The following is a 24,241-nucleotide window of genomic DNA, read 5'->3' on the forward strand; positions in this document are numbered from 1 at the left end:
CACGTGCCGCACAAGAGGCTCTTCAGACGAGTGTCTATATCCTGTCGCCTGCCTGGTGCCAGCAGGCCAGGAATGCTAATCCCTCGGAGCGATACTCCCCCCCTCCCCCCTCCCCCCCCCCCCCGGTCCTCACACACGCTCACACTCCCCCCCGCACACCTCCAGCCCTGCCCCGACACTAAGGGCCATTTCAAGGGGTTCCCGTCACCATCGCCCTCCTTTAAAGGAGAGTCTGCACGCTGGAATCTTAATGTAGACGGCGTGTCTTCTGTTATGCTACGATGGGAGTGCCGCCCCCTCTGAAGCCGTGCATTCAGAATCGGCGCCGGGGGGGTGTGTGTGTGTGTGTGTGTGTCATATGGCAGAGCTTCTTGAGGGCGGGGGAGGAGGCTGGCTCAGATCCTCAACCCAGAAGTAAATCAGCCAATCACACACCTACCGATCCCCAGCACGGGCCAAACGATTGGTCGAAATAAAGTGAAACGCCCTGTTCACCCAGGTTTGAGCGAGTCAATAAAGTCTGATTTGTGAGAGAGTGTGCGTGGGCGTGTGTGTGCATGTTTGTGTGCGTATGCGTGTACATACACTATCGTGGGGTCACCCAGACAATTTTCAGCTGTGCTAACATAATTGCACAAGGGTTTTCTAATGATCAATTATCCTTTCAACACGATTAGCTAAACAATGCACCAATAGAACAAAGGGGTGATGGTTAAAGATCAGCCGTTTCCAGCTAGAATAGTCATTTGCCACTTTAACATTGACTGTATTTCTGATTCATTTATCTTAATCTTAATTACTTCTTCATTGAAAAAAAACATGTTTTTCTCTAAAAAATAAGGACATTTCTAAGTGATCCAAAACCAACGGTAGTGTATGCGTACGTATGTGTGTGTGTGTTTCCATGTTTGTGTACGTGTGTGCGAATGTGTGTGCACGTTTGTGTGTGTGTATGCATATGTGTATGCGTATGCTTTAGTGCGTGTGCGTGTGTGTGTGTGCGTATGCATGTGCATGTTTGTGTGCATGTGCGTGTGCGTGTGCGTGCGTGCGTATGCATGTGCATGTTTGTGTGCGGGTGTGCCTCCGTGTGACTGTGTGCATGTGTGTGTGTGTGCGTATACCAGTGCGCGCGCGCGCGTGTGCGTGTGTGTGCAGGTGCGCGTGCGTGTGCATGTGTGTGTGTCTGGCCCCTCGGCTGCTACTCACTCCTCAGGTTGGACGCCCCCTGCTGGTGGTGGATGATGCGGGGCGGCAGGGTGCTGTGGTAGGCGGGCGTGGTGCTGAACAGGATGTCGTTGGGCAGCGCCTGGTCCAGCATGGAGCTGCGGGAGCTGCCGTATGACGAGCCCTTCCTGTTGCCGCTGCTGCACACGCTCTCGTCCGACAGGGTCCGGTACACGGAGCGCCGGGGGGACAGCGTGCCCGCCGCCGACGGCTGGGGAGAGAGAGGGAAGGCCGAGAGACATTGAGATTAAGAGGGGGGTAGGGCAGAGAGAGAGAGATACTTTGAGACGAAGAGAGAGAGAGAGCAGAATTACGGTGTTGAGGTGGTTTGGAGGTGGTGGGAGGGAGGGAGGGTGGGAGGGAGAGCAAGAGAGAGAGAGAGAGAGAGAGAGAGAGAGAGAGAGAGAGAGAGAGAGAGAGAGAGAGAGAGAGAGAGAGAGACTAGAAGATGAGAAGAGAGAGAAGCATTTACGGTGATGAGATGATTTGGCAAGAGACTGATATATTGAGGGAGAGGGAGGGAGAAGGAAAGAGGAGACAGAGAGAGGGAGAGAGAGAGAGAGAGAGAAAGATAGAGAGAGAGAGAGAGAGAGAGAGAGAGGGAGAGAGAGAGAAAGAGAGCGAGAGAGAGACAGAATAGACATTGAGCTGATTCCTCTGGACCGCTGGCTACTCTCTCCTGTCAATTACTTCCGACAGCACAGCAGGCAGTCGGCTTAGAAAGTATAAACACTGGGCTGCAGGCCACAAGCAAGAGGACAGATGTGTGTGGTTGTGTGTTTGTGTGTGTGTGTGTGTGTGTGTGTGTGTGTGTGTGTGTCATAGTTACAAGAAACATGTGTTTAAATACATGTGTATAAGGTGTTATGGTAAGGTATGCTAGGATGGTAGTATCACTAAGATTCACCCGATTCATACAAAACCTTTAGAGGTAAAATATTGCCCAATGACCTTTTGATGGCTCTTCTGTTAGCCATTACAAGCTGTATGAAAATCTTCCTTTTCCTATGTTTTAGTGACATCACAAGTGGGAGTGGCCACCTTGATGTATGATGGATGGTTGAGCAACAAGCTACAGTCCACTGGGTAGGCTGGTAGACTGATCTATCCTTCAGATTTTCACGGCTTGTAATGGCTACTCACTCTCACACCTGCTGGTATAATACCACCCCTTTAACACTTTAACACTTTCTTCAATATAAATGCAGGACCTGTGTGTAAAATATATCTTGTGATTTCAACAATAATATCTGACTCAATGGGAGACCAGTGAGAGGCCACGTTGAAGTCAAAGGTTAAGGTCTGGCTGAGCATTAATAAACGATGAGTGACCTTGAAGATGCAACCATGCCCCTAAGGGTCTGACCCTACAGACCGGAGAGACCCCACACCGGGTCTGGACTTCAGAGCGCCATGACACCGCGAGCCATAACTTAGAAGATCCCTCAGCTGAAATCACAGCAGACCACTAAGCCCTCGGCCGTCTGTGACCGGCCCCGTCTCCTGTGTCCCCGTACACCACCTCGCCACGGATCACGAGAGGGCCGCCACATGTGACGCGCGGTCGCCCTCCGGATCAGTAGCTGCTGCCTGCGTTTGGGTTTTCCAGCTGAGATCATTCCCAGGCCGCGGTGCCCACAGGCCAACACCCAGAGAGCATTTCAAAGACACCTACCTCCACATACACACACACACACACACACACACAGATCCATGGTGAAAGCTTTCTGGTCGGGAATCTTGCTCTTAAGATAAATACTGGAGTGAAAAAAAGCGTAGACTTCAGATAGATCCTCGGTTGCTCCCTCCCATTTTTCCCAAACCAAACTCTTTACAAGATTAAACCTCATATGGAGCGCTTCCATCAGAACTTTTAACAGGATTTGCCGCTCCCTTTGCATAAAGCAGAAATAGCACCAGGCAGATTAACTGTACCCGTAAACGGTAGCGGAGCAAATAAAAACATTTGCTAGAATAAAATATATAAAAAGCATTCTTCTTCGTCTATTCATTCCATCTCCTTGCTCATCCCAGTCTGCGCAACATTACATCACGGCACTGGTGGAATTAACCTCCAGTGATCCCTCCTCATGAAATATTGTATTAATCAAACCTGCGTGCTTATCGCTGCTTTCATGTGAAGTGTGTCTAAATCTGACTAAATCCCCCTGCTGCTGCCAGCGGTTCCCAGGCAGACCTGGACTGCCATGAATTCCGAAAAGCTGCTCTGCCACACAACCCGTTTCTCGACTCTCCTCCAGGTAGCAGGCAGCAGGTACGCCCCCGACTCAGACGGCATTCACTGGAGTCTTCAGCCCACAACACGTCCACCAGCCATACAATGCCCTTTGAGGTCCAAGCGGCGGAGGAGGATGTGCTAAACATCCCCCCATTCAGGCGATGGGCGCCGAGAGGAGGAAACGACGGCAGCGCCGGTGAAATGCCTTCCCTGACGTCAGGCTCACAATAGTGGGTCCGTCTTTGAGGTGGCAGCCGTCCCAACGGACATCGGAGCTGGCAAGGGGAAATGTTTGTTTACCTGTCGCCGAACCCACACCAACACACACACACACACATGCACACGTGAACGTTGACACACATACGTGCACACGCACACACATTGGTGGCGTGGGGCAACAACAGGAAGTGACGTGCATAAATTAACCTTGGGCCCCTGAGCCTGACTGCTCAGGAGATTATAATTGTCAGATTATATTGAATTAGGAATGAATCTTCGAAATGTCCAGTGTTGACGTTTGTACTGTAATGTGATTCATCTGTGTGCCAGGGGATGTGATTGGAAACATGTACCACCAGCACAGACGTGCTCAGAAGCCAACATGTGTATGTGCTTGTGTGTGTGTGGGTGTGTGTGTGTATGTGTGTGTGTGTGTGTGTGTGTGTGTGTGTGTGTGTGTGTGTGTGTGTGTGTGTGTGTGTGTGTGTGTGTGTGTGTGTGTCAGTGTGTATTTGTGTGCGTGGGTATATGTCTGGTGTGCACAGGAGCATGTGTTTAGCAGCAAGCCTCTCTCATGCATCCATCTCTCCCGGTATTGCATTTTTTCTCTCCACACATGCAATATCATCCTTGTTATTCATATGGGGGGATGAGATTACAGCCATAGTTGGTCTGGGCATTCACCAAGCAGTACCAGACCAGGGCTGATTACACAGCCTTTCATCTCTGTGGAGAACAGGGAACCCAATGAAATGAGGTGAAATCACAGCGGCCGACCCAGGCACCTATTTTCATTTCTAGACTAGACGGGTGTGTTCACACTGGACATTAAATACACCAGGACCATAGCGACCGACGGCGACAGCCAATCAGTGCACTGAACTACAAAGACCCTGTGAGCGTTGTTATCTCAAAGCACATTTGTGCCAGTAGCCCCGGCTATCTGTGTTCCCTGTGTCTGTCTTTTTCCCCCCTCCTTTGCTCTCTCTCTCTCTCTCTCTCTCTCTCCCCATCCCTCACTCCCCTCCCCCTCTCCCCCACTCCCCCCCCTCTCCCCACACCCCCCTCTTCTTCTCTCTCTCTGGCACTCTCTCCCTCCCCCCTCCCTCGCTCCCTCTTTCCCTCTCTCTCTTCTCCCGCCTCCCTCCCTCTCTCTCTCTCTGGCACTCTCTCTCTCGTTCCCTGGCTCTCTCCCTCTTCCTGCTCCATGGGTGTAATGCATGCGTATTAGAATCGAGCAGCATCCTAAAATAACCCATTTGTATGTCTCCAGGGCCCCTTCCTGCTAGATAATGGAGTGTGGGAAGGGAGGGGGCAGTGTGTTCATGTTTGTGTACGTGCATGTGTGTATGTGTGTGTGCATTGGGTGGGGGGGGGAGGGGGGGGTTACTCACGATGCAATTAATAGATTCAGCAGGGACCCAGGGACATCTAACATGGACGCTGCTTCTCTGCAACTTCCTTTCCTTTTAATCCGTGACATCCTGGCTGAGCGAACTCAGGCCACCATCTTTAATTAGATTAAGCCCAGCGCCCGCCCGGGCCTCCGAGTCCAGGACACGGGGACTGAAGGGTCCTTGTGTGGGGAGGAGAGGCGCCTGCACACGGCGGAGCCTGAGCACGCAGCGCTGATAGGCAGCAGATGCTCCTCAGCTCTCCTCTTGTCTTTGAGAAAAGGTTCTGGCTGCTTCGTTGCTCTCTCAGAAACGCTGTGTTATGGGGAGGCTTGAAACAGCAGCACAGGGACCCCATAGAGGTCTGCACCGGACGGGTGGACTCAAGCAGCGGTTATGAGAATTTTTGCTTTTGTAAAACAGAAGCCAAATGCAGCAAAGGACCACGGGCAGGAATCAAACCCTGGTCTCTGCGGTCAGGAATGGGTCTTATTGGTACACTCTCTACCAGGGGAACCACCGGGGCGCCCCTGAGTAAAGTTTTTGTATGACAGTGCCACTTTTAACCATTTGAAGTAAAACATCATGGTGTGGTTATTAGGGCGTTGCGGTATGGTTCATAGGTTAACCTCACTGGTTAATGGTTGTGTTAGGACGTGTGGTGGAGGATAGGTCCCTCCCCTTGGGCTTCTTTTACTGTGTTGCACACACCTGCAGCCTTCTGTTTCTTAAAGGTGAGCCAAATTATAAAATACAACAGAAGGAACAGCACCCTCTCTGGTGAAACATTTAATCCTTGCTCAAAATGCAAATTTTGCAGTCAATTATAAACATATTCTGTATGGTCGTATATGCATAATTTATCGTAAGTTAAGACTGTAGAACCCAGCGGCCAGATTTCAGTTGTAGTGAGAGAGAGAAAGGGGTGTGGGATCAGCGAGAAAGCGGAAACACGAGATTTGTTCTTTTCACACTTGGGGGAAAATGTCCCAGACAGGCCGACATCTGTTTCTGAGCTAGCTCAGTATCCCTGCTTTACCTTTTTGTCTTGTGATTCAGTTTACATTTACATTTACATTTAGTGCATATGGCCGATGCTTTTATCCAAAGCGGCTTACAACGGTTCACACACACACACACACACACACACACACACACATTCACACACTGATGGCGGAGTCAACCGTGCAAGGCGACAGCCAGCTCGTCGGGAGCAGTCAGGGTGCAGCGTCTTGCTCAGGGACACCTCTGAACCGGCAACCTTCTGGTCACAAGTCAACCCGCTCGACTCTGTAACGCAACATCAATCCCACTATAGCTCGCTAAACCACACGAAAGAAACAAAGTGATGCACACACACGCACACGCACAAAGACTTCAGATAGATCCTAGGTCGCTCCCTTCCAATTTTAAATTTCCAAATGAAACTTCCCAAAATTAAACTTTTAAGCAACAGGAGAGAAACAAAGCCATGCCCTGCGCTTAAAACCAAATTCACAAGGTTTAGGCAGCGGGTTCGGTCGCGCGGGGCTCGCTGCTTACCGGTCTCCTCCCGTCCTCCTCCTGGGGGCTGTCTGGCAGCATCATCTTGAGGTAGTCCTCCTTGGACATGCCCTGGAGCGAATCAGCATCGCGCTGCGCCTCCTGGAGCCGGCAGGCCGCCTCCTGGGCGTAGAGTTGCCTGCATGAGGGGAGACGCGGAGGAGACAAGAGAGGGGCCAGTCAGGGGAGCGCTCAAACCGGTGCTGCAGAGGAGGGAGAGGGGGGGGGGGGGGGGGGGTTTGGTGGGGGAGGCCGAGTGGGGACACCACCGCGCCTCTGGTTCAAAGGTGGGCCAGCTGTTTTACGAATAATAGCGTGTAGCCATCAATCAAAGAGTGCAGCTGGATTCATCGCAGCGTTCAGGGAATCACTGTTTGTACATTTTGGCCTGCTTAAACGGACCGTAGCGGTGTCAATTCCCCTGATCGTACAGCGTACTGCCGTGTTCTCCTGGCCAATATGTATCGAGTGTGTATCCAGTGTGTGTTTTAGTGGATTGCTACCTGCGTAGGCGCAGTTCACTGCCCTTTGTGTCAAAACCCATATGGAAGACTCGTTTGGCGTAAATACACTACTTTTGAAACATAACATGGCAAGCAACCTTCAAATGTGCACACTGACTGAAGTACAGAAGTCCCTGCTCTACCACGCTTGGCTGCTGCCTCTGAAAATATTCTAGGAAGCCATGTGCAGGGAGCACATGGCAAAGTCTTTCCATGGGTCAAGGTCCAGGATGACACCGGTACGGTCCTTTTGAAGCGGCTCTACGGGGAACGCGTTCAGGTGAGTTCAGGTGAGCGTTCCATGCTGAACCAGGTGAGCCAGGGCAGGAGGAGGAGGGCAGGTGGAGGGCAGGAGACAGGTTTAGGCGTGGGTCTCCCCTGTCCCCCTGTGAGAGGCTGGGAGGAACAGGTCAGGGGCGAGGCCGAGCAGCAGGAGAAGGAAGTGGGGGTGTTGGGACACAGATCGTAGACAGTTGGGTGTGGAGGGGTGAGGGGGGAGGTAAAACCAAACCGATTACAACCAGGGAAACCACAGTGCTCAGACAACCACCATAGGAGACGCGTGCAGGGAGACCGTTAGCCAGGGCTGGCAGGGGTCATGTGGCAGACTACCCCCCAGGCAAAGAAGAAGCAGCACAAGGAGGTGAGGAGAAGAAAGATCCCTTCCCCCTAGCCCCACACACACACACACACACACACACACACACACACTCACACACACACACACACACACACACACACACACACACACACACACACACAACGCCACCTCCATACACCAAACCTCTGGGGCAGCAGGTCAGTATCTGTCTGATGTTGGGGGGGGGGGGGGGTATGGGGGATAGGCAGGTCAGTATCTGTCTGATGTTGGGGGGGGGGTATGGGGGATAGGAGGGGGGGGTTGCTGTGCGTGCGGAGGTCATAAATATGATCCCCCCGACTGGTTGTTATGGCTACGAGGCCGGCGAGAACCCCTCCTGTGTGTTTGGAACGCAGCCCTGTGAGCGTGACAGAGCGAACGCTGTTGGCAGGGTGTGAGCCGGCCGCGGGGCGATCGACGAGACAGGGGGAGAGAGAGAGTGAGAGAGAGAGAGAGAGAGAGAGAGAGAGAGAGAGAGAGAGAGAGAGAGAGAGAGAGAGATACAGTGGGCTGGCTGAAGAGAATCGAGTTGAAAGATGATGTGACCGATCCACAGGGATCCATGTAGTCGGAAACACTAAAAGGCTTGTCTGCGCACTCTCTGAATAAAAACAGCTGAATACAGTCATCTTCAATACAGGCCCTAATGATAAAATTGTACAATTCTCCAATAAAAATATCACATCATATTATAATAAAAGGTCATAATAACGATGATTATAATAATCATAATCATAATCATCAGCATGTAATAACGGGGGACAACTGCTGTGGTTGTGGTCGTTGAACAACAACAGTTGTCCCTCAGCTCCCATCACAGTAGGACTGTTGGACATTTAATGAGAGGGAGGGGGTGGTGGTGGTGGGGATGCTAGTGGGGGAGAGTTGGTGAGTGGGTGGGGGCTTTGGTGATAAAAAAAGGTTGGAGGAGCGGGTAGACCAGGGCAGGGGCGTGCGGTGGTGCTGGTGGTGGTGCTGGTGGTGGTGCTGGTGGTGGTGCTAGTGGGGGTGAGCCAGTGGGGTTTGGTGAAAAATCCAGTTGGAGGAATGGGTAGACAAGGGCTTTGTGTTGGAGGTGGTGGTGGTGGTGGCGGTGAAGGGGTGGGGTTGGGACTTGAGCAGGGGGGTGCACAACAGGGGGGCCCGGGCGGGGCAGACAGTGTGTGTACCTGGAATGCTCGGACAGCATTTTGAGCAGCAGAGCTAACAGGCCCTCGGCGCCTCTGCCATAGTCGAGGCGGAAGAGGAAGCAGAAGAAGAGACACAGCCCTGAGTTAGGAGGAGCTGCTTCCATGCGGCCGGGTGCCCAACACAATCACTCGTTAGAAGACGTTCCACAAGGCAACGGGGTGGGGGGGGGGGGGGGGGGGGGCGGAGGGGCGGAGGGGAGAGGGGAGGGCTTAGAGGTGTTGTTATAGCGATAGACACCAGTGATATTAGTCCATTCATCCCGAGGCAGAGTTAGGCAAGAATGAAATGAAAGTGCATGAATATTTATACGCACAAACACTCAGGAGGGTAAGGGGATTACTGGAGTTTTTTTAATAACTCTCGCCCAAGATGAGTTGGGTGTGTTCCATCATTCACACCATCCTGAGATGGGAGATTTCGCGGTTCAAATGGGATTTATTGGGGGGGAAAGACGGAGCTCAGAAATGGGAACGGGGGGGGGGGGACTGTTCTTCCACAACCATTTCCCATCCAGGATCCACGCAGACAAACGCACCCCTTAAACACACACGCACACACCAACGGCCGCACTCACACACATACAAGAGGGCTTGAATCAGAGCTGCATTTCAATTTCACCGTTAATGTCTCTTTGCGATGCTTTCTGGTGTATACTTTATTGTATTTCCTTCTTAGTTTCCAGCCCCTAAACCCACCACTGCTTACATAAAGACTCTGAATTCACTCTATGCAGAGTTAAATAAATGCATCCACTTCATGACTTAATCAGTCCTCACATATTTAGATTGTATATGAGAAATGGATTCTTCGATTGAAAGAAGAGAATCCCTAAAAGGGGATTCTTCAGGCGTCCATCTGTCGCTTGTGAAATGTGTTTATCGTGTTCATTGTGTTGATTGTGTTGACTGTGTGGTTGTGCGCGGCACGGCGGCCCCAGGCCCGGGGCTCCCAGTGGACATGCTGATGCCCAGCTCGGACCCCCGCCCCGCGCCGGCCCGGCCCCCCACCAGGGACGGGGCTTCATGCCGCTGATCAATAACCAAAAGCGACATGTGCCAAGCGTATTATGTCCGCGGCATCATTGAGCGTATTTACTGTGCCGCTGTCGGCTTCAATCATTCAATCACCGATTAAGTGCACCAGGGGTGGGCTGGTGGACTGGTGGAGCAGTGGACTGGTGGAGCCATGTGTGTGTGTGTGTGTGTGTGTGTGTGTGTGTGTGTGTGTGTGTGTGTGTGTGTGGAGCTGAGGGTGGTGCAGCCTGATACATCTCTACTGTGTGCATAAAGGAGGGTGGTGGGAGTATAAACCTGGCTGTCTAGGCAACTGGTTTCCTGTTTCCTGTCCTCCTATGTCTAGGCAATGTCTGTCCTCGGTGTCAATGATGGCAGTGAAATCCGATTTAGTCTACACTACAGCCCACATTGTAAATCCAAGCACACGAAAGAACAGCATCTTCACAGGGTACACACACACACACACACACACACACACACACACAGACACCACGGCCCACACTCCCACACACTCACCCACACTCTGTATTGTCGGGGGGTTCCTGGATGCAGTGGGCATCGTCGCTGGTCTCCGTGCCCAGTGAGAGCTCTGAGCCAGGCTCCTGGCGTGTCTGTCCACACGCCTCTGAGCCGGGACCCACCCCAGGCCCGGGGCCCTGCCCAGGCCCAGGCCCTGTGTCGGGCCCGGGCCCTACACCCGCGCTGCTGGTCTGGGGGATGGTGTAGGCCCTGGAGGAGTCGGTGGACATACAGTATCTGGCACCACGGGCCAGGGGACTGCCAGAGTGGTGCGAGCCACTGAACGGCGTGGGAAACACAGACCCACCCGGCACAAAAAGGACAAATGGACAAAAGTATAGAAAAACAAAGTTACAAAAACAAACCAATCGGACTGGAAAATAATAAGTCAACAGGCGCTGCCAGGGCAACGAGGAGACAAGCTCCTCGAGAAGACCTCTTTCACATGAAAGGAAGTAGCAGCATAGTGGCCTCCCCCCTGGCACCCCCCCAACCTGCCCCCAAACTGGACTTGGAGGAGACCACACCAATCATCTAGAGAGCAGGGTGTTGCAGCCAATACAGCGCACCCCTCACATCGAGTAAGGGAGGACATTAAATGGCAGATTCCCTGCTAAACCCCCCCTCTGAGCAGACCACTCGGCTGCCTTTGATCTGCCTGTGAATTCCTATTACAAAGACGTCGGTGGAAGTGGCGGCAGCCTTGCTCTCTAATTGCCCCTGGCCTCCAATTGTCATCGCTGCGGACGGTTGGTCTTTCATCTCCAAACGCTCAATCGGATTCTACCTTTTCCACCGGTGGGCTTTGATTCAAGGCCACTTCACAAGCTGAAGAGTTCTCCGATCAGAATAATAAAAATCCTTGACTGAAATGGATCAGACCGAATTTAATTTCTCATTAATTTAGTCAATCAGTTTTTAGCGACTGAGTTTCATCCCGAGACACAGCAGTGCCTTTGTTTCCATATTCATCACCATCTGTCGCGACACCTTGCAATATGATTTCCTGCTGCTTTTCGCTGCTTCTTCAGGAGACATCCGGGTGTCAATAGCAGTTAAATCAGGAACACACAAAATACACATCGCCCCCTCTTCTCCTTAATGTTGCACGCATCCAGTTAGACAGCTCTGGCACTCAAAACCAGCATGTGATGCGGTCGGATGGGATCAACACCGCCCCTGTATGGGGCGACCGGACTAGAGAGATGCCCGGTGGATTTTAAGAAGCTATGGTATATATCGGCTCCAGTCTTTTCCCCGCATCCCCCCTGGAGTTAATCTGCCATGGAGGGGGAGATCCATCACACCCCGGCTCTATGGGAGGTGTAGATGGATCTCCCCCACCGTCTCCCCCATCCCTCTCACCCTGCTCCCCACGTGGCTCAAGCAAGACAGCCACCGTGGCACAGAGACCGGCACAGCAAGGTGGAGCAGGCCACCGGTCAATACCCAGGGAGGGGGAAGAAGAGAAGGTCAGCGAACAGCGTCTTCCAAATGTGTGTGTGTGTGTGTGTGTACCGGTATGTGTGTGTTTGTGTGTGTGTGTGTGTGACTCTCTCTCTCTGTTTTCTGTAAGGATGTTCAGCCTAACAGAATACCGGTCGATGAAGGTAGGTTAATGCTAGATAGACATTACTGATTCACTTTGTTTTGGTGCATGTGCTATCGTAAGACAGCTCAGTAAGTCTCAACAGCAGATAGTTTCCTAGACCGCCCGTTACCGTTGACAACCTGTGATTTCTCCCCCCGTGGAGAATCAAATCAATTAGCTGATACAGAAGAGACAGTACGGACCACCGATCAATCGCCCTTTATCTTGGAACCAAGACCTACACTGAGCAAAACGTAAACACCAGAATGGTGATGACGCATGCGAGGGATCCGTAACCCACACCCCCAAAAACAAGACTCAAGACTCTAAATAAAGACTCACTTGTTGAGTTCACCACGACTCTGCGTAGCCTCCCCCCTTACCCCCCAAACCCCTCTTACGCACTCATTGTATGTTGTACGTCCTGACACTTAATGTAAACACACTTATTGTATGTTGTACGTCCTTGCACTCAAAAATAGTACTTAGCATTGTGTAGCATCTTATCCTAGCTATCTTTGTTGTATACAGGGAATGGGTTAACCTAACAATTGTTATTGCTTGGTCCTATGAACATCCTTACTGTACCGACAGCGATATATAGTTGTCTCTCTTTCTTCCGACAAATGTACTTATTGTAAGTCACTTTGGATCAAAGCGTCTGCTAAAGGCCCTCAATGTATAAGTGAAAACACACGTCGAGGCCCCCTGGTTGCGGACCGCACGGCGCTCTCAACGGGTTCTACCGCACCTGGAGTGGGACGAGATCTCGCTGAGGTCTCCCAGGCTGCCCTCCATGATGGCGGCGGCGTAGCCCTGTGGCAGGTACAGCTTCCCGTGGTCGTCCTCCGGGGCCGCGTCCTCCGCCAGCTCCGACGGCCAGGGGTGCGCCTGCTCGCCGCCTCGCACCTGCAGGAGGTGCCGCGCCCCGGGCGGCATGCAGGGGTTAGTGTCGATGCCGCTGTCGGTGGACGCGCCCTTGATGTAGGTGAGGCCCAGCATCTCGGGGTCCATCAGGTCCCCGGAGCCAAAGTGCTTCTCGTCGCTGTTGCTGGAGGCGTTGCTGGAGAGGGTGTTGCTGCTGGAGTGGCTGGAGGTCTTGTCTCCCGCCTGGCCCGCCGGGGGAGAGGAGGAGAGACACGTTCAATCATGTTTTTTTTTTGTTTGTTATTATATGTATTGGTTGTTTTGTCACAGGGACAGCGCACCATTAAAAGTAAGGGCGGTAGAGTTAGATAGCAGTTAAATTAGGTCTGTCGTCCCCGGGCAGGAGGAACAAGAGCAGCGGATACACAACGTAGTACAGCACAATTCATAAAAGACCATCAGTGTGGAATAAACACAATCAGTGTAACAATTACAATGAATACAAGCGGATCATTAGTGGTGACAGTTTTGTGCTCACCTGGGCCAAAGCTTGAGGCTGGTTTTAAACACTGTAAAGCTTCTTGGGTCTCAAATGACAATATTATGTATATAAATATATATATACATATATACAAAGCGGCGTTACTGTAGCAAAGAACCAGGGTATACATATCTCTGTGTGTGAGAGCAGGGTGTGAATATAGTGCTTGATCGTCAACCAAACTCTGTTGAATTAGTGATGGTCTTTTTTATGTACTGTGGCTGTACTCGCGGCGGTTGAAACAGAAACTTTGAGTGGTACTTTAAAATCGCATCCCAAAAAATAAGTAAGACAAGTATATCATCATTCCAATGAAATTCCCCTTCATTTTTATTTATTTATTTTTTAATTTAGACTAGATCAGCAAACATGTAGATACATAAATAATAGATTTTACTACACTCTGGTGTTCTTTATGGTCGACCAGGCGGATCTTCTTTGAAACCACAACCACAAGTTAACTTCCAAACTAGACTTTCTTTCCGGCTCTCACTGCTAATAGCGTTGGCTCACTTCCCTTTACCCCTAAATAGCTAGTGGAAAAGAAAGAATATTCTCTGGCATATATAGGAAACATAGAGAGCCAGACAAAGGGTTCTCATGGAGTTGATCTAGCACACACTCTGAGCCCCAGCGCTGTTAGCGCTGAGCTGTTAGCGCTGAGCTGTTAGCGCTGAGCGGCAGCCCGTGGCGCAGCGCGAGAGAGAGAGAGGTGAGGGAGGAGACGGAGAGGGGGAGGAGGAGGAGGAGGAGGAGGAACGGGGAAGGTAATACAAATTAGGAGACGAACGAGCAAACCCTACAACTGAATAGATATATTCAACCTCTGAGACAAATGCGAGACCGCCGCGTTTCATCTCGAGACGAGACGGACAGTGTGAAGCGCAGAAAGCCCGGCTAGCATGCTAATGAAGCTGGGCCGGTATATATGATACCACAGATACAAATGAGGCACAGACAGAGAGAGACAGAGTGGGGGGTGGGGGGGGGGGTAGGTGTACAATTGGATGTCCCAATTCTGCTGGTATAGTAAGAAAGCCCACCGACAAGGGCAGTCTGACCTTATCTCTGTTCCCCGTGAAGGGAACCAACTCTGACAGTGTAGAGAGTTGCAATACAAATATAGACATGAAGGCGTGCACTCATTCCCAGACACACACACACACACACACAAAGACACACACACACAGACATACAGACATGCACACTTACACAAGGCAGTAGTGTGGGCAGACTAGGGATGGTGCGACCAATCAAAATCCTCCCTCAATCCTCCCCAAAATGTCCCTTTGAACAAATGCGGCAGAAAGTCCACTCACCCTGGACAGCTTGTTGGGAGAGTCCTTGCTCCCCTCTCGGTGTTTGAGAGAGTTCAGGATCTTGGTGGAGGGTACGTGCCACTTGGCCTCTGTGGAGAGCAGGGAAGAATGTGATGCATTAGCGGGGCGCAAGGGGTGTGTGTGTGTGTGTGTGTGTGTGTGTGTGTGTGTGTGTGCATGTCTGTGCATGCCTCTGTGTCTGTGTGTGTGTGTGTGTGTGTGTGTGCGTGCTTGCGTGCACGCGTGTGTGTGTGTGTGTGTGTGTGTGTGTGTGTGTGTGTGTGTGTGTGGGTCTGTGTGTGTGTATTTGTCTGTGTGCTTGCAAGTATGTGTGTGCATGTATGTGCATGTGCATGTCTCTGTGTCTGTGAGTTTTTGTGGGTCCACGGTGGTTGCAAGTGAATGCGTGCCTGCGCATGTGCGTGTGTGCGCTCGCGTGTGCGTGCGTGTGTGAGTTTTTGCGAGGAGGGCTCAGGACAGATGACTCACCCGCCGACCGGGTCCTCTCCAGCGTGGGCTCTCTCTCGCGGCCGCCACCATCCCCACCGGCGATGTCACCCGAGTGCTCATGGAGGACAGGGGAAGGACATCTGGAGAGGAAGGAGAGGAGGAGAGGAGTGGAGCATCACATGACCCATAAATAACCACGCTGTGTTCTGCGGGTGCCGAGTCAAGAGTAACACTTCATTAGATGCTCCCCAGATGTGTGGCCATTAGATCACCCTGAGAGATCATATCCATTAAGCCTATGGTTTAATGGGATGGATCTCCATCAGAGCCTTCCAGATGCCGGGGAGAGGAGAGGGGTAAAGACTAAACACGCCTCCCCCCACTGTTGCCACGGAAAAGTACCGGGGGAGGGAATCCTTTACATGCTATCTTAATTAACGTTTAAAATGGAGCACAGGCGTGAATGCAGATGAACTCAAGAGTCTTTCCTTCGCAGCGCAAATTGATCTCTGACCGAAGCGCCTCCGTTTCCTGTGCGGCGGTGAATAAATATGCTGCGTGTTCCGCGGCTGCCTGACAGCTCTCTGACAGGCCGTTGTGATCTTTGGCTGTTTGTTTGGTCGCCACCAGACAGACAGGCCGCGTGCGGAACGCAGCGGTGTGCAGCCAAGGCCCCCCCCCCTCTTGTCACGGTCTGTAAGAACTTTCAGACACACACAGCGCTGTCAGTGATGAATGCGTGCAGCCCTTGATCGTTCACACCTGAGGCCTGGAGGCACTGCGGCCGGGGATCAGGCCCGTGTGCTGATTGAGTAGTAAGAAGGAGAAAAGGAAGACGTATGGGATTTGTGTTACTGTACCGCTGACCTTGTGGACCATAAACTATGTATATTGTGTCTTTACTGTCCTCTGATTGCAGTGTTTGGATACTCTCAGTTTAAATACAATATGAATGGTAAAATGGTAAATGGACTGCATCATATAGCTCTTTTATAACCAGTGGCCACTCAAAGCGCTTTTCAATATTGCCTAACATTCACCCATTCATGCACACATTCACACACCGACGGCGGTGTCAACCATGCAAGACGACAGCCAGCTCGTCGGGAGCAGTTAGGGTGCGGTGTCTTGCCCAGGGACACCTCGACACCCAGCTAGGAGGAGCCAGGGGATCGAACTAGCAACCTTTCGGTTACCAGCCGACCCTGCTCTACCTCCTGAGTCACATGCCGCCCTGAGATATGAGATGAGGCATACTGCTAACGAGTTCTGCAGTGACCGATGGGAGCCGATGGGAACGATGGGCCGTACCCGTCGTATCCGGCCTGCTGGGACCAGCTGGTGCTCCCACAGGGTCCAGGGTCGCTGGAGGACGACTGGTTACTGGGGGAGCTCCGGTAGTGCTGGTCCCCCTTGTTGCATGAGGTGACCTGGGGGTTCTCCATATCCTGCATGGTCCTGCACACACAATTCAAACCAAACACATGGTGAGAAACGATAAGAGACACAGGTACAGAGAACATCTGCTGTTTGTAAGTCATTCATCTGCCGCAGCTAGAAATCCTCTTTATAGCTCGCAGAGGGTCGGGGGAAATCACAGTCAAACGTCTCGAACAAGACCGTCAGAAATCATATGTGATTGGTTGTGTGTTTAAAACCGCGCCAGTCTTTGGCAATAAGAAACACTCCCCTCAGCTCTCACTAGCTTAATTTAATTAGATTTAAGGTACGATGACCCACTTTGCCTTCACCCATTTATATTAAAACCATTGTGTTTGAATACCTCAAGACTTCGGCGTGTTGACGTCTAGACACACAGTGCTAATGCGCTCGGCGAGTGAAAAGACGTTATGTAAAGTAATTCAACGCAGAGTGGTTCCAGCGATATTTTTGGACATATTTCTCCCTCCAGAGGCTGCAGATAATCAGAAACAAAAGCTGTCTCTGTTTGAAAGCTTTCTAATCCCTGGGATGATTTGCACCCAGCTAGCACTTAAGCAAATAGCATCTCAATGCAAGGCTTCTTTTGTCACTCTGTACCTCACTTGATTGACACAGTTGTTTTAATCGTAACTTAAAGTCAGGCTTTAGATGTGTAATCAAACCTGCTCTGTCTGTTTACGTTTACCTGGCGAGGAAAGCCTCCGAGGCTTAGCTGCAGATTGAAAAGCAAACAAGGGACTCGGGTTCTGCCTGTATCCTGGTGGCCCCTCTTCTAAGACCCACACCAAAGAGGGATTACCAGACTGGGAGGAAATCAAATGGGAATCTTATGGGCTACACTGGATTTCACATTAACTCCGTAGCCAGGCTTTACTATGGTGTTCTTTTTCATCAACCTTCTGGATGCCTCCATCTCTGCCTCCTTGGACGGTTTATAAACCGCCTCACAAAAGTCTCTACGGCGTTTCACCTCTTTTGCCGTGATGTTTCTATTGCCGAGTTTTATTGCCGCGGTAAAAGGCATCAGACTGCGTCCCTACCGCGGCACACACGCCATTGAACACCTTGGCCAGATTTCCTACATTTCCGGTCCGACAAAGGTGTTAGTCATCTCAGTGGTGTCCAGGCCTTTAATGTGAAACAGCAGCTGGTGCTTTTCTATCGCTCCTCTCCCTCACTGCTTCCCTCCCTGCCTCCCTCCTTCCCTCCCTCACTCCCTGCTCCGCTCCCTCCCCTCCGACATAAAGGTTCAGGGGATATTAACAGTTGTTTCTTTTTTCTCCCGCCGGCTGCAATAACATTGGCGGTCATAGAGGATGGCTGCCGGGCCTGTATTAGGTCTCATATGTAATGGTGCCAAGTCTGAAGTCAGCAATGAAACCAGCCAGGGCACAGCTTTATCTAGGCTATCGCCTTCGCTCATTTCCTATACAGCGCAAGGCTGTTTCTTCCATCTCCCCGTCTCCCTCTCTCCGGTGTGTGTCCACGAGGCGAGGGGGAAACGCTGGCAAATTGCACAATACCTTCTGCAAAAAAAGAACTACGTACAGACAGCTCATCAGTCAGAGCTATGAAAATATGCTGGAATAACACAATAACCATTCCAATTTTGACATTCATACCGATATATTTCATGGGTATATTTTCTCACTCTCTTTTTTTATTGTGCCCCTTTGTTTTTACTGTCTAAAACGCCTTTATTTCCTCTCTTCCACTTCCACTCACACTCCCATCCACACACACACACAGACACACACACACACACACACACACACACACACACACACCGCACTCCCTTCCTCCGTGGAGAGGGCGGGGGAGGGCGGGGGAGGGCGGGGGAGGGCGGGGGCTGGGGCTCTACAGCTCTCAACGCAGGGAAGGGCTATCTCTTTGTTTCAGCGGTAATTGGCCAAGATGTGGTTGGCCGTGTCAGTTCCTCTGTCACCTCCTGCTGGGCCCGGTGCAGTAGCTGGGAGGGAGGGAACAAGAGAGAGAGAGAGATAGAGAGAGACAGAGAGCGAGAGAGAGAGAGACAGAGACAGAGAACGAGAGAGAGAGAACGAGAGCGAGAGAGAGAGAGAGAGAGAGAGAGAGAGAGAGAGAGACAGAGAGGGAGGCTTGCCTGCCATCGCTGCCGGTGGCTGTGATTAGGGAGTGGAGGCAGCCATTATGCTGATATAGACAAGCAGGGCGCCGCTGATGGGAGTCAGGCGAAGGGCGGGTGGAGGGTGGGGGGAGATGGGGGTGTGTGTGGGAGGGGGGGAGGAAGGTGGGGGAGGCGTCTGCATGACACACTGGAAAGGTTATCATGGCTGCAGGGGTTTCATTAGAAAGGACAAATTACTCCTTTACACGGCTCAATGGAAGGAGACCGCGGTATGAAAAAAAAAAAGATAGAAAGGAGAGAATGTCTGGTCGCCTCTCCGGAGATGCACTAAAGAGGTATGGTGTGTATCCTCCAGCCTCCCACATCCTATCGACATTTATATACTTCCTTCCAGGATAATAATTGAACTCACAACCACTGCATAAATTGCCATTTTCATTAAGGTACATCGGGGGGCAAATGTCGAGGTAAAGGTCGCGGTCGTGGTCGTAGCCGCAGAGGCAAGAGAATGTCTGGCGTTCCGGGGCCGCTCCTACCTGGACCCGTCTGGCAGCTTCCGGTCGAAGGAGGTGCTCCGGGGGATGGCGTTGGCCTGGTGCTGCTGGAGGATCTGCTGGCACTGCAGGCGGTCGGGGCCCTGCGTGGGAGAGTTCCGGGACAGGGCCTGGCCCGAGGGGCCCGGGACACGGTGCCACGTGGTGTTCCTCCGGAAGGGCGTCTTGTACTCGCAGGGCGTGCCCTCGCTGTCCACCTTGTACTCCACCATGGGGATGCGGTAGAGCTCGGAGCAGCCCCTGGGGGGAGACAAGGGGAGGAGGGAAAAGGGGGAGGCAGGGTGAGAAGGTAAAAGGTTCCGGGAACACTCAGGCCGTCGACATGTGAGACTGTTTCAGCATCAGGAATCCCAGTCGTGGAAATGTAACCAGACATTTTGATGTTTTTTGTGTGCTTGATGTTTGATGGGTTTTGATGTTCTTCTGCTTTGTTGTGCGAGACTGATCTTCATAGAGTTCATTGAACCGAACTTCAGCTACAGCTTTTTGCAGAGTTCTATTCCCCTTGATGGGATGGGGAGCGCTTCTTCAAGGGTTTCCCGGCTATGATATATTTGTTGTGGTCTATTTATCCGAGAGACTATTCTCTTTGTGTGGACGTGAAAGCACATTAAATGAACGGCATCATGAATATCTACCTTCTAACCAATGGGTGGATTCTTTGCAAGGGCACGCATGCACTCTCGGTGACTTACGCACTTGTCACAGATCCGTGTGCCGATGCACATACGCCGTCACGCGTGAGAGGGGACGCACGCGGGCATGAACAAAATGGCTTACAGCGCTCATCAGAGATGCTTAAACAGCGGCTAATGCTCCGCTACAGCGGCGGAGCCTGTAATCTGCAGCTTGACACTTAACCCTGATGCGAGGCCAGCCCCCTCTGCCAGGCAGCATCAACCCACCGGATGTGTTCGTGCGAGCGTTCTCTGGCCATCTCCGTGCCATTACCGTTAACAACACATGCACTGAAGCTGCTGGCCCCAGCAGCACCCCCGGCACTATTTCATGCAACATTAATCCCTGACTTGAGGGCGAGCGTGAGGCGAGCGTTTGGGGGGGGGTGGGGTGGGGTTGGCGTGCATGTTTAGAAATGGGGTATGGGTGTAGCAGTGGCTGGCCTGAGAGGGAGGTGGGGTGTGGTGGGATGGATTCACAGCAGGGGGTGGTGGTGGGTGATTCAGCGTTAAACATCCTGGGTGTTCTGCTAACCCTCCTGAACCATCTTGAGCGTGACCCCTATGATTACACTAAATGCCCCCCCCCCCCCACAAACCCACCACCACCCCCACTAACCTTCCACCATGACGTCCTCACTATCCCAGATCCACTGCCGCCATGGAGGGGTATGGGGCCGGGACGGGGGAGGGGGAGGGTGAGGGCTGCCCTTGTATATGCTCTGTGGTCGTACGTGTACACAGTGGGGCTTGTGTGGGGTGGAACGGCGGATTGAAAAGGGCTGTGGTTGCAGGGACGCTAATCCCTTCCCGGAGAGCCACTCTTTCATCAGCACTGAGACCGGCAGCTGAGCTCTTTTTTTATTTTACTGTCGGCCCCTCGGACGGGAACACACTGGGGACACCACCGTCGTCCTGCCCCTCTGTGTCTCCCTCTCCCTCTCCTTCACCTTGCTTCACAGAGAATTTGGTCCGTGTCAAGGCCATGCCAAGCTCAACCATGATGGAGGCATGTCATATTGTTACCCTTTTGCACGCTTCACATCTCAGCACTTTCATTAATACTGTATGGATGCACCGTGCATCGCTGGCTTTATGTATGGAGCCCAGAGGGTAATGAACGGGCATTAAACCAGCATGGAAGTCTTGCGGTAATACAGGTCACGGCCCTATTAGGTGCTGCGTTTGAGTGCTACCGATGCAATGAGTGCTGGATGTAGATTTAGTGGAGGGTGAAAAGTGTAGCTCACCTATTAGGAGCTTATTTGAATTCCCTAACCACATTTTGGAACTTGTACGACTCCCAAAAGATAAAAGTGTTCATAAGGTGTGGATTGTTGGTCAATGACCTTTTTCTGCAGAGCTGTTAAAGTCGGTTAATACCAAGATTAGCTGAATGTGTTGCTCCCGGCCAGACTGCCATGTGTATTTAGTCTCTGAGTTCAAGCTAAACACAACACACAGCTTGTCAGCGAAGGAGATGCCAGCTGCCATCCCCTATTGCGCTGCTCTCTGCTCTAGAATGTGTGGGTACAGAAAAGCTAATGCCTGGCTAGTTATGATCAACATGATCCAGTTGTTCAAGGTCTGTTCGGAGTGGAAAAATGTGGCCTGTGATCCTTACATGTAATGTATAGTGGCACAGAGGCACCATGCACATAAATCATGTAAGAAGAACTCAAGCAGAGAGTAAATGAGTGTTTGGGCAGCACTTAAATCAGAGCTGTAAGCTAGCACAGCATAATCAAGGACTTATTTTAAGAAAGCATGATAGAACCAAGCACGAGCTGTAAACTACCACTGTCCAACCGAGGAATAGCTTTCAGCAAGTGAGGTAGAACCAAGCACTACCTGTAAACTTAAACTGTTGAAACCAAGGAGTAGTAATTGCGGTAAACTACCACTGTCAAGGACTAGCTTTCAACTATGGAAATAGAAACAAGCACTAGTGCAAACTATCTTTGCAGAACCAAGGACAAGCTTTCAGCTAGCGTGGTAAAACCCAGCACTAGCTGTTAACTACCACTGTCCAACCAAATCCTAGCTCTCAGCCAACGAGGTAGAACCAAGCACCAGCTGTTAACTACCACTGTTCAACCAAATCCTAGCATTCAACTAGCGAGGTCCAACCAAAACACTAGTTTTTCACAACCAAGCTAGCAGTTGTTGCTTGAGTTGTCTGAGAGACGCCTGCTAGGTGGGGGGGGGGTGGGGGGGGAGAGACACGAGAGGTCAAAAGAGCGGGAGAGGATTTACAGGCTGTCTGCCTTCACTGGAGCCGAGAACAACGGCCTCGATCTGAAGGTTCAATTTGAAGGCGTTGGACACGATAATGCAAACCAGGCTTTCCATCCCCCATGTGGGGAAAGACAAACACTGACAAGCACCAGTTAGTCTGGATGATTCAATACGGGAAAGATGCGTCTTCAAAGACACTATGTTTATAGAGTTTATAAGAGCTATCACAAATTATTTAGCCGGTTGATAGAATTACACACAGTAAGATGCTACTTTAGTTGGCGGCTTGTAACGAATTACAATGGAGTAAGTGTTGAAATGACCCAAGGACCTTAGACCGAGATTGAATGTGGATGCTTGTTAGGGAAAAGCCTGCAAACAATCAAATCAATTCCCACAGTCAGAGCCCACGCCACAGGAAAGAGGCCAACTGTTTTGACCCATATTCAAGAGCTACAAAAATGAAAATCACTGCCTTGGATTTTCTTGAATGAAATCGCTGTTCTGTTTTTTTTTTTTTTTTAAGCCATTGCCTGGGAAGTGAGAATTGAAGCCAACTTGAAGGCAACATTCAAATCCACAACGAAAAACCATGATGCTTACAAGTGATGATCAATCGTTTTTGATTTAAATTCCACAGCTTATACTCGGCATAAGCAGCACATATGGACTGTGGTTTAACTTTGGGAACCAGGCCAAGGATACAGGCCAAGGTTAGACATGACTGAGAACACAATATGATGATAAAGTGTTTCCCTAAAAAGTGGTGGAAAAACAAGAAGAGTAAGTAAGTAATGAAGGCGCAGCATTGGCTGCATGGCTTCTGTTTTCTGAATTAAAGAGCCATTTGTTCAGCGGGCATTATTAATGCTTGCTTCCATTAGTTTGCTCAAAAGCTAACATGTTGTACTTGATGACGGAAAGCCTCTGGTATTGCACCGGGGTTAGAACCACATCCTGGCTCCAGAGTAAATTGAGGCAGTGCTAGGTAAGGCTAATATTAGAGCTATCTCTCGTTCATCTATAAACCAACCAGAGCCTCCAGGCTTTCACATCTTTCCTGTTCCTGCTAATTAAGAAATAAATATAAAGAATTATAACATGAACACACTGAGCCATGAGGGATGCAAATTTCTCTCTGGCTGACTTTGAATGAGAAAACTACCAGAGTAACACTCTTCTTAATCTCTGAACAACTGTAAAAAAAAAAAAATCAATTAATAACCAAATGAAGTCTGGTTAAAAAGAAGGACAACAGCATAATAATACAATAATAATAATGTTTTCAGGGGGCCTGATGAAAACATTTCTCCTTGTCAGGGCTTGGACAGACTAGAGCCATGCAGGTCCATTGTCTGGAGAACACAAGTCTCAGGGGTCCATTGTTACGTTACTGTCTCCATATCTCGGCGGCCAAGATGGACCATCGCCACCCAGCCAGCCCCCACCCCCACCCCCACGCCCCCCCCCCCCCGCACTGAATTCCTTTCCCCTGAGATAATACTGGAGGAACTGGAGCGCTCATTGTTGCCTGCAACACTTTGTGCGACCCGGCAACTCAGATCCTACGCCCAGTGCACTTGAGACCCCTCAGGATTCCTTCCCTGACCTCTGACCTCCTAATATTCTGAAACGACGGGCGGTTATTCACAGGAAAAACTGTGAAAAAAGTGTTAAAAAAAAGGGTTAGGTCTCCCTGACGGCAAGCACTTAGATTTACATTTACAATTAGGGCATTTAGCAGACGCTATATCCAAAGCGACTTACAATTATTCCATTTGTCAGAAGAAAGAGAAACAACAATATATCGCTGTCGGCACAGTAAGGATGTTCATAGAATCAAGTGCCAAGCACTAACAATCGCTGGGTTAACCCATTCCCTGTAGACAACATAGAAAGCTAGGGTAAGAGGCTATTAGTACTAATTTTAAGTGCAAGGATGTACAACAACAAATAAGTGCATA

At 50.9% G+C, this 24,241-nt stretch overlaps 1 protein-coding gene across 3 annotated transcripts in view; it reads right to left on the minus strand.

The window, feature by feature from the left end:
* The window catches only part of LOC311350035 (signal-induced proliferation-associated 1-like protein 2), an 86,526-nt gene that overhangs the window by 7,167 nt on the left and 55,118 nt on the right, over nucleotides 1–24,241 (minus strand). For 2 of the 3 annotated variants that reach the window (XM_084470071.1, XM_084470070.1), the window contains exons 10-17: nucleotides 19,345–19,602; nucleotides 16,570–16,716; nucleotides 15,298–15,398; nucleotides 14,809–14,897; nucleotides 12,833–13,191; nucleotides 10,488–10,769; nucleotides 6,622–6,760; nucleotides 1,210–1,438 (exon numbers count right to left, since the gene is read on the minus strand). In XM_084470071.1, coding sequence (XP_084326197.1) covers nucleotides 1,210–1,438; nucleotides 6,622–6,760; nucleotides 10,488–10,769; nucleotides 12,833–13,191; nucleotides 14,809–14,897; nucleotides 15,298–15,398; nucleotides 16,570–16,716; nucleotides 19,345–19,602 — 1,604 coding nt within the window. The remainder of the gene's footprint in view (nucleotides 1–1,209; nucleotides 1,439–6,621; nucleotides 6,761–10,487; nucleotides 10,770–12,832; nucleotides 13,192–14,808; nucleotides 14,898–15,297; nucleotides 15,399–16,569; nucleotides 16,717–19,344; nucleotides 19,603–24,241) is intronic. The other variant, XM_084470072.1, reaches the window with a different exon arrangement.

The sequence above is a fragment of the Micromesistius poutassou genome (assembly GCF_964030765.1).
Source record: "Micromesistius poutassou genome assembly, chromosome: 7".
In the NCBI taxonomy this organism is placed as follows: domain Eukaryota; kingdom Metazoa; phylum Chordata; class Actinopteri; order Gadiformes; family Gadidae; genus Micromesistius; species Micromesistius poutassou.